We start from the raw sequence: 13406 nt of genomic DNA on the forward strand, positions 1-13406 counted from the left end.
CCTTTTCCACACTAGTGGCTCCCCCTCAAGGGTCAGGACAGCACTGAGGAAGTACAGGGTCGGTAGGTAAAGACCAACATTTTGACAGTGCACACAAACATCACCACCCAACTTTATCATTACACAGTAAATCCTAAGGTACATCAGAATTAAAGAGCTTGAAAATAGCTTGTGGTCTTCACTGCAGTAGTCACCTTCAGCTGAGATCCTGAACTCCTGTTTCACTGTTTGGATGCCTTTGGTGCTAAGCAATTCATCTCAGTCCACCTTGTCCAGCTGTCCCACAGATTAACTGATTCAATGCACTCCTACCCTGTCACTCCAAACTGGTGTGTTCCTCAGCCCCTCAGAGCTGGTCAATCACACTTGTCCTACCACCCCTGAACTCTAGAAATCCATTTTGGTAAATAAAAAGTAATAAAATTATTTTGTTGCTACACAAAACTAAGCTGATTGATCTGTTCCATACCATGCAGTTTTCATAACAGAGTGGGAAACTGTGTTGCAATTCAACACATGCCAAAGAACATTGAAAACCTATGGTTAATACATGTTGTTCAGCACCAAGTTACAGGAACATAAGCTTTTAACTACAGCAGCTTTAGTCCACCTTGGCTAATTAACCAATAGCACCAAACAATTCTATGCCAGCAACAGCTTTCCTCTGTTAATCACCTTGAAGTATTTGAGCCCCACCCCCCGCCATTTAAAACGTAGAAACTGAAAGCAGTTCAGAGTCATTACACAATGATTTTAACACTTTTAATAAGCTTAAAAATGTCAAACATACACTTTGCTTATACAGTGTACAAAAATATTTACAAGTCTTTCTATTAAAGCACAGAAAGTACAGAAATAGTTGTAAGGAAAACCACTGCACATCCGAATACCCATATATATAGAAAACATTGTACTTTAAGAAAGAAAGTGCCTTGTGCATTTAAAAATCCATTCGTGAATTCAAAATTAGTAATTATAAGTGATTATAACAGTTTTGAAAGCACAATGAAATTCTCGAAGTGGAATGCAGGATTCTATGAAAAACGTGTAAAAGATTAACACAGTGCCACAAAAAATCCAAACCTGTGCATCCTGCTTTGCTACCTGCTATAAACACAGAAAGTTCATCATAGGAGTTGTATCTCACCATTCCCTTTCCTGGAATCAAACAGCAGCCTTTAATAAAAATGTAACTATTTAAAGGCCCTCAAGTTTTGATACGCCCTTAAGCCCAAAGGTAATGTTTTATAAAAGTTGTGGTTGATTTCTGCATAAAGTGTTTCCATGCCTGTAACAGCAACTTGAGCCCTCTTTGGTATATGGAAGTGCTGAGTAGTTTGGGCTTTCCTTCTTTTTAAAGAAGGAAAGCAATCTTTATTGAAGATTTACCTTTGGAGGGGATAGTTCTTTTCACAGAGACACCTACATGACACAGCCTGAACTGCTTGGTGCACCTGTCAGATTACAGGTAACAGCCAGTAACCAGTACAAGTAATTCTCCCCAACAAAAGAGGCATGAAAAGTTTCTCTGCAAGATCAGCAGATATCCATGAACTTGTTTGAACTTCATTCCTACTTGGAATTTACATATGAATATCTTGAAGAATCACTTATGCTGAAAGTCATCATGATACATTGGAAAACACTTTCCTCAAGCTATGCAAAACTGCCAACTCTAGCAACCACACTTGCAAATGAAGCTGGATTATTCCCAGCAGATTACACAGACATCTAAGGATTTAGAACACAGGAAAGCTCCAAAATGAGAAGCAGATTTTGTACTGCAGTAGGTATTTTGCAATGCAGTAGGTATTTTGCTGACCTGAAAGCCTGAAAAGGTGGCTTGTGACACTTCCAATTAATTAGAAGCCTTAAGCTTTTACACTCAAATTGTATACACTTCTGAAAGGAGGAAAAGCCCAGCTCCTTGGTACTGCCTATCTTTTAGAAAAATCGTTTTTCCTTTACAGAAATCTTTTTCCTTTCCTTACAGAAATACAGAAGAAAAAAAACCTGTTCTTTGCCTCTTACAAAAAACTGTGGATGAGTCTCAACAGCATAAAGTTATGTTACATATCTTCTCATTCAAGAGCACTGAAACAGTTGACAGAGGCTATTCCACCATGTTTGTTTCAGTCTAGAAAATAGTGCACATAGTCCACAAGCCATGGTTACAGGAGCCAGTTTGCCTTGAAATCACTTCCAGGTTCTTCTCACTCAACAGTCTTGCAGTGACCTCTTCCTACAGCCAGCAGCTCAGACAATAAAGAGCAAATACACAAGACAGCTTGCACATTGCTCTAAACTCAGATAGTACATTAACAGAATTCCATATGCAGCTCAGCATGTCAGGCATCCAATTTCTTCAGCTGTTCATATGTCAGAAAGAACTGGGTCAGCTGATTGAGGAAAACTGTTTCCTGTTCATGCAGTGCAAATCGGTCACTTCACTACTAAAGGACAGCTGTGTCTGTGTGAAACTTTGTTCCCTCCTATGCCATGCTCCAGGTTGGTCACTTTTTTTACCCAATACTAGGCAGAACAACGAAACTTGCTTTAAGGCTGGTGTTGCCAATTACTTTCCTATCTCTATTCCACAGGACTGGGGAGGCAGGAGAATACTGCAAAAGCCCTTAGAGTCTTTCCTCACTTAGCTTTGAGGGGCTATGGGAGGTTTGTTCATGGCAAAGAAACATTACTACCAACCCACGTCCCAGGGCTCTGATCAGCTGGCTCTTGAAATAAAACCAAAATTGTGTGAGACTAAGATAAACAAAAAGACTGCATCAGTAATTGCCAACAGTTTCCCCCGTTCTGGAAATAGTCCCCATTCTTAACTCATCTGGTCAATTTTATTTAAAACTAGGTTCAAAACTAAGGAAGTGGACAGGTATGACATTGTAAGAACAGAGAATTATTTTGCAAGATCACATTTTAATACTCACTCTGTGTGAAACTGACCAGCAGCAGTTGACTAAAAATACCTGTCAACTACACAATTTCCTATTCATAAAAAGGGAATATCTGTGCTGATAGGACACTTTCCACACTGTGGAAAGCAATACTTGCTGTTGTATGGCTAATTTAATAGTCTTGAACACATTTGAAAAGGATACAATGATATTCCAAGGACCAAGTCTTAACCAGTTTGGCCAAAACCCTTTATATAGAGCAAAAAAGCCTTCATTCTTCCATGTCTAGGAAAAAAACCAAAACAAACAACAGAATAAGAACATACTTATGTAATTCTTTATTAGTGAGAAATCTAGACAGCATCTCAGTTAACAGGACTATACCAGAAAAAAGGAGGGTTTAGTCCTGTAACCTTCATTTAAACATATTGTATGATGGGACAAAGAAAAATGTCACTAGATAAAACCAAGATTAGTAATGCCTGCAGCATTACCGGGCCGGTAAAGTTGCAGTCTGTGTAATTCAGTACCCAACACAGATTAATCCAAATTGCACTCCTTGACTTCTTCCCACCAAAATAAGAAAAAGCCTTGCAGAGTTCTGCATGAAAGCCTTTAGCTCACATTAGGCATTTCCTTGAATTTTTTTTTTTTTAACAGACTCCAAAAAATTTCGCTGGACAGCGAGACTTAGACTGTTCAGTCAACAGTTGGACACCAATAGCTTACTATCCATTCTTCTCCAGGTAAAAGACTGCCATGCTCCCACCTCATACCAAATTTAGAGATTTAAGAAACCAAATCAAGTAATCAAGATTAGAGACTGACCTTGCCTCTGGCTGTACTTGGCTTTCCATTATGCAGTAAGCAACAGAGGAAAAAAAAGCCACCTGTCCCAGAAGATCTTGTTCTTCAAGAACTGAAAATTATCATTTCCTATCAGCCTGACATAGTACAAAGTTTCGTAAGACAGAGCTCTGCTGAGAGCCTTAGTCTCTTCATCCAAGCACCAAAAGGAAGTAAGGGCCCATAGCAGACACTAAGTTTCTTCCTGCCTTTCTGTCAAGACAGTAGTTACTTTCCAAGCCAAGTCCATTACTGCCAGTTTAGCCCCTTTGAGAATTATGGCAAAAAGCATACCTAAGTTACTAGGATGAATTTCTAGGGAAACAGAAAAGTTGAGCTCTACTCCAAAATCATTGATTGATGGCAGCAGTATTTATGTTGATAATAAATTACTTACTTGTAACAAGCAATCCAAAGTGCCCTTGTAGTTCGAGTGTCCCCCATGTTGACTTCTCTGATTCATCATGCGTGTTCTTACAACATCAACTGGGTTGGATGCAAGGGCTCCAGCTAATCCACAAGCAAAACTTGAGCTAATAAAAGAAAGGTTTAATGAAATTTGATCTACCACATTTAAAGATGCACAAGAATTCCCCTTCCTCAGGAAACACACAGTAGTGGTAGCTGTTTAATGCTTTTAACTAAAAGTTACATCAGCTAATCGATATGAAAAATTACTTTTCATTTACTCTGAAAAGCAGTTTTTTGAAGATCTGCTATGCAGCACTCATACAGTATGCTTGAAGAGATGTTGTGCCCCTGTGAATAATACCTAACTAGAACTTTGCCAGCAAATTCTAACCTCAGTTTGCACAGCTGAATGACTCAGACCACCCACAAAACAAATTTCCATATTTCAAAAGAAAGTTAAATCCAAATCCTAAATAAAATTAGCTTCCATGCCACGTGCTGCCACTTGAGATGTTATTATATTAAAAGTTATAAACACATCAGAAGTATATTTACATCTAGACTGATGACAGAAAAATCAAAATACTGATCCCCCATGACAAGAATTAACCAATGATGAACTACACACAGTTACACAAACTTACAGGAAGTGAGTGTATACTGTGTCTCCCATAAATCCCGACATAATTATGTGCTTCTTGGTAAGGTCATACACAGGCAGTTCCACTCCAACAACAATAGCAGCTCTCTGTGCTGTCAGTGATACTCCCTGGCAAAAGAAAGGATATAGCTGAAGTTTAAAGTCAACCTTTGTGCACTAGCAGGAAAGCCAAGCTCTTATAATACCAAATGACACCACAAACATGTTAAGAACATTATTAATTCAAATAAGGCTAATTAATACAAATCTTAGATTGTATGTGCTCCAAAACCACTAATTTGAAATAAAATTTTTCCACAAGGAATAGTGATTTCATTTCCTTTATGCTATTTTCTCTCTCTGCCTAATTTCTCAATTCTTGCATCCACAGTCAGCTAAAACACCAGAAACTGTGTTCCTTCTCTGCTAACTGAAAAACTCACAAAGTAAAGAACATGAACAGAAAATGGGAGATCAAGAAACTTTGCAGAGAAAAGCAGACTAATAGAAAAGCATTTCTATTTCCAGCTGTTTCAGAACAACTGTCTACTTTGTGTCTTCAGTTGTTATACAGTCATTTACTGTAGTTGGCAAAAGAGGCAATCTATAAGACTGAATATGAGAATCTCGAGATATAGGGAATGTTCATTAGTACCTCTGCTACAGTGTTCTTCAGTATATGTTTTAAAACAGACAGAACATTCAGGTGTCATGCAAAAAGTTGTTGAACTAGTCCTAGAGCCAGTCACCCTAATTGAAGCCTACATTTGTTTTCCCTTTTCTAAGTGGCGGCTAATCCCTGAACACGACTGGCAGTAACCCTTCATCTAAAAGCACTGGGACACCAGTAGTGAAGCAGTCATGACAAATGACATACATATCAGCTCTTCCATTATTCAGCTGAGAATGCTGTAGAAATACATGAAATTCAACTGAGCAAAAAAGTGTACTTAAAAGTGTAAGATATAGTTAAAAAAAAAACAAACCCAAACCCAAAAATACTTGCCTTCCATAATCCTCTAGTGCCTTCCTTTTGGTAGATCTGTATGAAGTTCCCCATCATTCCTCCTTGAATCATACTACCTTGGGCTTGCATTCTGATCTGAGATTCATTTGAAGACAAAATTAAAAGGTAAACACTTTTCAAACATACGACCAAGAAAATAGCTTAATACAGTTTTGTTATTAAGTCACAATTTTAATTAGTAAAGTCAATTTCATTTGAATATAAATTTAAGAGCTGTCATTATCATAACCATAATCTTTCGCCTTAACTACCCAAACGCAGCTGCTAATTTTGAACAAGTATGTGGTAGAATTCTTAGCTGCATTAAGTCACTTCTATTTCTGTATGGGTACACTTCATTTAGATTAGACTGACAGACGGGTTCTGCAGGATGCCCTTGACAGTGTTCTCACAGGAATATACTGAAATGAAAGGTTAAGATATTAATGTTTCAGCCAGTGAGAACCATGGTCTTTGACCCTACAGATTTCTAAGAAAGCCCTTAGAAACCTGCCACAGTAACTTCCAAGTACAAGTTTTGCAACAAGCACTTGGTAAGTGGGACATAATTTTGAGTAATAACTAATTGGAGCCAGACTTGAAATACAGGGTTATTTTTGAAATGCCACTACATAACCACAATAGCGTTATGAAGGGTTAAGTTTTTTAGTAGTTTCAGAACAAAGTTTTCTTTACTTTTTTTTTCAAGCAGCTATTTAAGTCACAAGCCCCAGTTTTGTAAGATAAATACAATCAACCCTTTCAAATAACTGAATCCCATTACTTCACAGATTATTCTGAGTTGGAAGGGACCCACAAGGATCATCAAGTGCAATTCTAAATGAATGACCCATGCAGGGATCAGACTCATACCTCGGTGTTATTATCACCATGCTCTGACCAACTGAGCTAATCTGATAGATTTTTAAAGACATGGTCATTTCACCAATTCACTTTAAATGACTGATGCTGGAACACTATTTCCATGGACTATAGGATTGCAAAGCCTCTCTACAGGGTTAAAGGACCATACAGTCCAAGTAGCACTCACTGGAACTCTTCCCTCTGAACTGATCTTCATCTATTTTGAGCTCTAGAAACATCCTAGTGTAAAACAGTGTTACCAAGCAGTACAGACGAAATAGGTAGCGTGGCTTCCACACAAACACTACAGCATGAAAGTCAAAAAGAATTGTCATCTATTATTCTCTCACAAACAGTTACGTGTATCCAACTACCTCCCCAGCCTTCAGTTTCCTCATGTATACTTCCAAATAATTAGTATGGACAAGAAGGAGGTTTCAAGAACTCAGGATGTTACTGATTTTTCAGAAGTTAAAAGATGAGAATAAATAGGCCTACAAAACAAATCCTATATTCATCAAGAGATTCTGCATTTCCTCAGTGAGAGAACAAAAACCAAGGACAAACTCTATAATTACCTTTAGGACATCTGTAGGGTTGGCAATAGATGATGAGATTACTCCAGAAAGAACGCCACACAGAACATTTATCATCAGGGTTTCATCTATTTCGCAAACAGAGAAAAAGAGTTTAGCTGCAGATTTACAAATCTTAAGATGCATCAGGACAGGATGATGCTTCCCCTCCTTTAACCAGAGAATGCCAGTCACAGAAGCCTTTAAAACTGCTCTGACAAGTTATCCTTGCTGACTCATTTTGTTGTAATTGGTACAAGGAATGTCTTCTCAGCAGACTTGTTCAAACTGCTTCAGTAAGACACCAAATGGAAACAACCAGCTTCAAACAAATCAGTCCTCAATTAAATGGAAAATAACCACTCACCTTCTGGACGCTCAACAAACGTTCTTTTTAAGCTCTGGTAAGTCCCTATTTTTATAGTTCCATATGAAGCTTGCCGTAGCATTGCAGGTGCAATCCTGTAAAAACAAAACAGCAACAATGCTTATGCTCAAGATTGAAAAAAACTGATCAGCAGGAGAGACTGAACACAAGATACCTACCAGAGAAAGACCGGTTCATTTAAATAGACAGTTTAAACTCACTATAGACAAAACAAGCTTTGGAGCTTTTTTGTTTGTTTGTTTGTTTTAAAGCCTGCAAGAACAGGAATGAACTGTGTAAGGATTACTATTAGACCATATGCTTCAACTTGTGATCTATAAAATAGCTGGCAGGCATGTCTGGAATGTAAGTCGCCCACCATCCTACATGTTTTAAAGAAAATATGCTCACCTATATACAGAGGTTAATTCAGTTTTTCTTCTGCAAGATGCCATAGCAGCACTGTAGAGAATAATTAACTGTATGCTTAGCTATTTTTTCCAAGTAAGTTTTGTTGATGGGTTTTTAACAACACAGAATCCTATTGCCAATTGCAAATACTGAAGTGATCTTAGATTGGTCTTTCAGCTTCCAGATTAAGGCTAACCAAATACCTTCTAGTTCTAAAATCAAAACATTCACACATTGTGGGCTTATACTTATCAATAGACTGTTCATAAGCCATTGCTGCAAGCCAGTTAATTTTACCCAGAGTATAAGGCTTTCAATCCTTCTTCTCTGCATATTCTGACTAGTGCATGCACCATTCCACGGTAGCGGATCTCTTTATATTTGGCATCATTAACTTGACCTTGAACCTGGAGACGTGTTTTGGTCAGATCAATGGGGAAAGTACCTTAAAGGAAAGTCAGAGAGAAAATTAATTAAGTACTTACCTAACCAAAGACCACAAAGAACGTCATATATGAAACAGCAACCTTTCTTATATACCAAAATATATAAAAATAGTCCCACGGGAAAGAAGTCTCTTAACAAGACTTTCTTTTAAACAAGTGGTTCATGCTGTATCACCTTGTTTCTCCTAAAAGCTTGTCAGAGGCCTTACCTACTCCCTGTGTTTACATTCTCCATTCAGTGTATTTTCAGGCAACATGGTATTGCCCAGTTGTAAACAGCCACACTGAATAGGATACTACAGTCACAATCAAGTACAGAGTTTGCATGAGCATTCTACCAACACCTTTGAAGAGCACATCACTGAAGGCAATAAATTCCACAGGACATGCTATACAGATTAAAAAAAAACAAAAACAAACAAACAAAAAAACCCCAGCAGTACCTATTTGTGTTATTGCTTTCCTACTGCTACGTTCAATTCATACTCTCCATGCTCCCTTTATGAAAGGGTTCAGAAAGCATATCCTTCCAGAGCTTATCTTTAGGAAAAGGACCACCTACCTCAACATTCAATACTGACCTAAGCACCAACAGAAATTGGGATTAACTACATCTGTTCTAACAAGGTTTACCAGACATATAAAGCTTTTGTGAATTGTTTGTCTTACTTACAAAGCTTTTGGTATTATTGGCCGTGTTCAGTCAAGTCAAATAAAAGAGGTTTTAAACTAAACTTTGCACAAGTTTCAGAAGAGAAAGTAGAAATCCTTCCCTTCCCTGGAAACCTTCAAAGTCAGATTGGAAAAGGCTCTGAGCAACCTCATCTAGTTAAAGATATCTCTGCTCAGTGAACGGAGATTGGACTAGAAGACCGTCCAACCCAAACTACTCTATGATTCTATGAAAACAAATAGTAGTTTTATGTGTAATTTTATATTGCATCTACTTTACTAGACAAACTTCCCATGAAAGTCAACCACATGCTCAACTATGTTCTGCTAATATGAAAGTCCACATTTCCTTTATTTTCATGTACATGCATTTCAGATATGACTTTATAAGGATGTAGATATTTTAGGTTGGTCTTTAGAGTAGGCCTAAAACATCAGATGCACTGTCTCACTATAGTAATTATTCTGTGTTGCTCACAAACTGAATTTAATTGTTCAAATCTAATCAAATCTAGCTTGTCTACTGTAGCAAAGCAAAAGCTGTGTTTACTCATGACCACTGTCTAGGAATAGATCAAACAAACACCAAATAATAAAATGCAAAGGCAAAATTTGTATAAAAGCAAGACTCACAAGGGATGAGGGCTTACAGACACAGGTGTTCTGACACAGTAACACAGATCAGAGCAAATCTTCAGTCAGCATTACACAAAAAAACTCCTGTGCTCTAGACCACCATATACTACTACTGTCTAGAAAGCCTCTATTTAAAACAAGCTTGGTTCCACGCTATCTGATTCAAGAAAATAATGTGAACAGGTAAAGGAAATGCTTACCACATTCTGCAGTGACTGATGCTAAACCTCCATAGATAAAGGGCTTCCAGTTTAGTGTTGGCATTATAGGTTCCTCTTTCTGTGAAATAAGACGATTTTATGCTTCTGTAAGTACATGCTATGCATGCTAACACTTCAGAAAATTTTGTGCCTAGTCCACTTAAAATGAGCCTTTCAAACATACTAAGTGTAAAAAACACGTAATACCATTGACAATCAGAAGAAAGTCAGGAATACTGTACAAAGGCATCCAGGTTCAAATCAATGTCTACTAAGTATTTGGGCCACCACCCTCCTCACCGTGAAAGGTTAAAGCAGTTTGTCTCCCAGGCATGATGTTAAGGAGCACTGCAGTGAATAGCCTCCAAGGATTTTTACCAAGCTGAACTAATTTGACTACATCCTGCAATCGAATGGAACTTTTAACACTGTCATGACAAAGCTTCCTTTAAGAAAGCTTTTGCTTCCATTAAGGCCTATTTCTGCTATCAGTGTTGACAATATTCGTTCTTGTGCACATTACGCGAAAATAGAGTAATCAGGTGTATAAGGTATTTTTTTATGTAAAAAAAGGCTGCTCTGACTTACAGGTCAGTTAAGTGCATTTGGCAAAGTCACTACAAAGCGATTAACTATGGCATATGCTTTGCAAGATGTTAAATTATCTTAGAAAAACAATAGAGGAACTAGTCCAGCCAATACAAGATTGCCTTTCCCAAAACTAAGCAGGTCTGTCCACAGCTTATTTTCCCCCTTTCTCATAATATAAATACTTCCCCATTTTTCTACAATATCTTTTTAAACATCGGACTCTACAGTTATCTTTTACCAATTAATTTTATGGGAAAATTGTACTTGAAAGTACTTCCCTTGGCACTTACATACCCTGTTATTTTGTTTATTCAGCTGTACAGCCCAGCTGGAAAATATCACAAATACACAAGTTACTTTTTGTTAACCTTTTGTACAGCTGAACCTTCTTTAGTCACTTCCTCTAGAAGTGCCAATAATCCAGCATCCAAACGAAGTTTCGGAAGTTGCAGAAGCAAGCCTCAGCAGTTTCTGCAGCCCTGGTTCCTTTTATCATCTTTACTTCATGAAGAGTTACCTGGGTCTTCTGACACAGTACAATGAAACCCCAAAGCACACAATTTCAAATACTCAACACCTATGCGCACAGAAACCCATCTTACTCTTTAGAACACTGCTGATGTAAAAAAATAGATAAACAAGGAAAAGGCAACTAAGGACACCCTCCTATACTGCCAAAAAAACTGCAGTACAGAGGTCAGGACCACAGGCACAGACTATGCCAGCTTTTCCATTCAAATGGAGCAGAGCCACATGGGTATGACACTATATAGAGGGAAGCCAGTTCTAGCTCCAAGTTCCTCATATTCCCATTCTGCCATGATTAATGACAGATCATTCAATTAACAGAGACAAAGCCAAACTTGGTTTCCCCACTATCAGCCACACACTGATCTTTGCTTCTGAGAAGCTTGTCAAAACTGACAGTTAACTCCCTCCGCCCCAACATACTAAAATGAAGTTTCATCTATCACAATACCACAACACTAATAAAAGTAAAAGATATCCTTTTTCTGTTTATTTCGTATTTCACTCTGCCTAGCCAGTGAAGGCTACTCACCTTTTCTATGTAATTTTGTGCACTGCCAAATAAAGTTTTCAATTTGTACATATATTTACTAATATTAGTTGAAGCTTCAATACACATGTAGGATACTCTAATGCAAAAATTTTGTAGGGCACTCTTTTTTGACATATGCCACGGTGAAAGTCAAGGTCTGTACCTCTGAAAGTCTACTAGTCTCCTCTCCTGGTATGGAAAGCTAACTGTATGAGTCTTTCTAATTCTATCCTACATCCTTCCTTCTAGCTTTCCTTAATTTAGAAAAAAAAGTAGGAAGAAGAAGGAAAAATTAAAGCAAAGAGACAGAGCTGATTATAGAGGAAAAAGAAAAAAAAAATCCCAAAAAACACACCAGCCAGTAATTTCGTCCCATGGCTCAGCTGTTTCATTTTCCATTCATTTTCCGAATTCTTGGTTTGCTTCTTACTCAGAATTTCTTCCCTATACCAATAAAAACAATAAGCGTCTCTTTAGAAGAATTTCGTATCAGATGAGTGAGTGGCAAACTAGTTAAAAAGGGAAGCCAGCCATCATTAAAGAAAAAATTGAAGTCTTCAGTTTTACTAGAAAGACGTTACCCTTATCAAACATATATTGTTGTTCCCTGAACATCAGTGATGACAGAGGGGATACTTGCTGGGTTGAACTAATACAGAGATTCATCCACGTGCTTTCTGCAAAAGTCATAAGCAAGTCTGCTTGCTTTTAACCACAGCGTGACCGAATAGAACCAAAACCCCGGGTTTCATAAAAGAATGCATTGCTTAAATAGTTCGATATTCCCCTGCTGGGGAACAAGCTTGAAAAGTCACATATCGAATTATACATTAGCTAAAAACATCGTCACCGTATTAAGCTCACGGTGTACTCCAGTTTACAGTAGCTTTAGCTACTTAAAATGGATTCGGCTCTAGGGAGGCAACAAGGACCGTAGAAATAACTACACACAAAAGATGGTCTCCCACCCCACCACGACCTGAGGGGCAGCAGCTGCCGCCTCCTTACTCACCACCGAGGTCTCTCCTCTACCCCCGCGTCCTGCCGTGCCAACCCCCGCAGCTCCCTAATGCTGATCCCTCTCCCAAATCCCGATCCCGCTCCCCGCTTCCGCGGCGGCTTTTGGGGAACGCGGAGCTCCGCCCCGGGGCGGGTTCGCCCCAGAGGCCGAGCCGGCCGGGAGCGGGGATGGTAGATACGGCTGTAAAGCCCCAGTCGGCTGGAAGGGGACGGCGAGCCCGCCTGTAAATAAACTTGGGAAAAGATTAACCACCCTGACCTTGCAGTCAGAGGTCTCCCCTCGCCGCTGGCCTTGGGAGGCTGCTGGGCTGGCGGGGCGGGGTAGTGTTTTCCACTGGCATTCCTGCCCTGGAGCGGCTGTGTCAGGTATTTCAGCGCTCCCGATTAACGAGCAGGTCACTCGCCCCTTAGGGTTTCTCCTCAGCATTAACCTTACTTACAACCACAAGGACATTGATTTTGCCCCTCAGTTTAGGGTCGTAAACGCCTGTGCTGCCAGCGACGCCGCAGCTTCCCCGAGTCGGCAGGGAACCTCTAGCTACCTGCTGTGTGGAGGAACAGAGAGGAACAAGGTGGTCTTAAAGAGCTACTTTGCTCTTTAAAATGCCCCGTTGGATGTTTCTGACAAAGCAGTTACACAGGTGCTATTATTATTTTTGTTATTATTCAGTTTTGTGCAATTATAACTGTATTTCTTTGCATTACCAATACTGAAATTATGCACTCAGTACATAAGCTTTACATTGCTT

General features: G+C 38.9%; 1 protein-coding gene across 5 annotated transcripts; it reads right to left on the reverse strand.

Moving 5' to 3' along the window:
* Positions 1 to 914: 914 nt before the first annotated feature.
* Positions 915 to 12784, reverse strand: SLC25A30 (solute carrier family 25 member 30). 5 transcript variants are annotated; one of them, XM_027888888.1, is made up of 11 exons: positions 12683 to 12784; positions 11993 to 12081; positions 9987 to 10065; positions 8330 to 8477; positions 7622 to 7716; positions 7258 to 7343; positions 5816 to 5911; positions 4814 to 4938; positions 4156 to 4291; positions 3117 to 3197; positions 915 to 2390 (listed from the first exon to the last, which is right to left on the reverse strand). In XM_027888888.1, the coding sequence occupies exons 2-11, from the start codon at positions 12011 to 12013 to the stop codon at positions 2349 to 2351; spliced, it is 909 nt and encodes a 302-aa protein (XP_027744689.1). In that variant the 5' UTR covers positions 12014 to 12081; positions 12683 to 12784; the 3' UTR covers positions 915 to 2348. The 5 variants fall into 5 exon arrangements, with proteins under 5 accessions (XP_027744689.1, XP_027744688.1, XP_027744693.1 ...); XM_027888887.1 differs by having other exon boundaries at positions 12650 to 12754; XM_027888892.1 differs by lacking the exon at positions 9987 to 10065.
* Positions 12785 to 13406: the final 622 nt, after the last annotated feature.

The sequence above is a fragment of the Empidonax traillii genome, unplaced genomic scaffold, assembly GCF_003031625.1.
Source record: "Empidonax traillii isolate 1590-97213 ecotype Southwest subspecies unplaced genomic scaffold, ASM303162v1 scaffold247:size2371522, whole genome shotgun sequence".
Taxonomy (NCBI): Eukaryota; Metazoa; Chordata; class Aves; order Passeriformes; family Tyrannidae; genus Empidonax; species Empidonax traillii.

Excerpts from the sequence above, each read along its gene's own strand:
- SLC25A30 (XM_027888888.1), bottom strand. The coding sequence starts at position 12,013 with ATGGGACGAAATTACTGGCTG. Across the intron at positions 3,198-4,155 it reads CTTTGGATTGCTTGTTACAA|ACATGGAAGAATGAAGGCTT; the intron begins GTAAGTAATTTA and ends TTTTTTTCCTAG. Across the intron at positions 2,391-3,116 it reads TTGGTCCTTGGAATATCATT|TTCTTTCTGACATATGAACA; the intron begins GTATCCTTTTCA and ends CAGCTGACCCAG.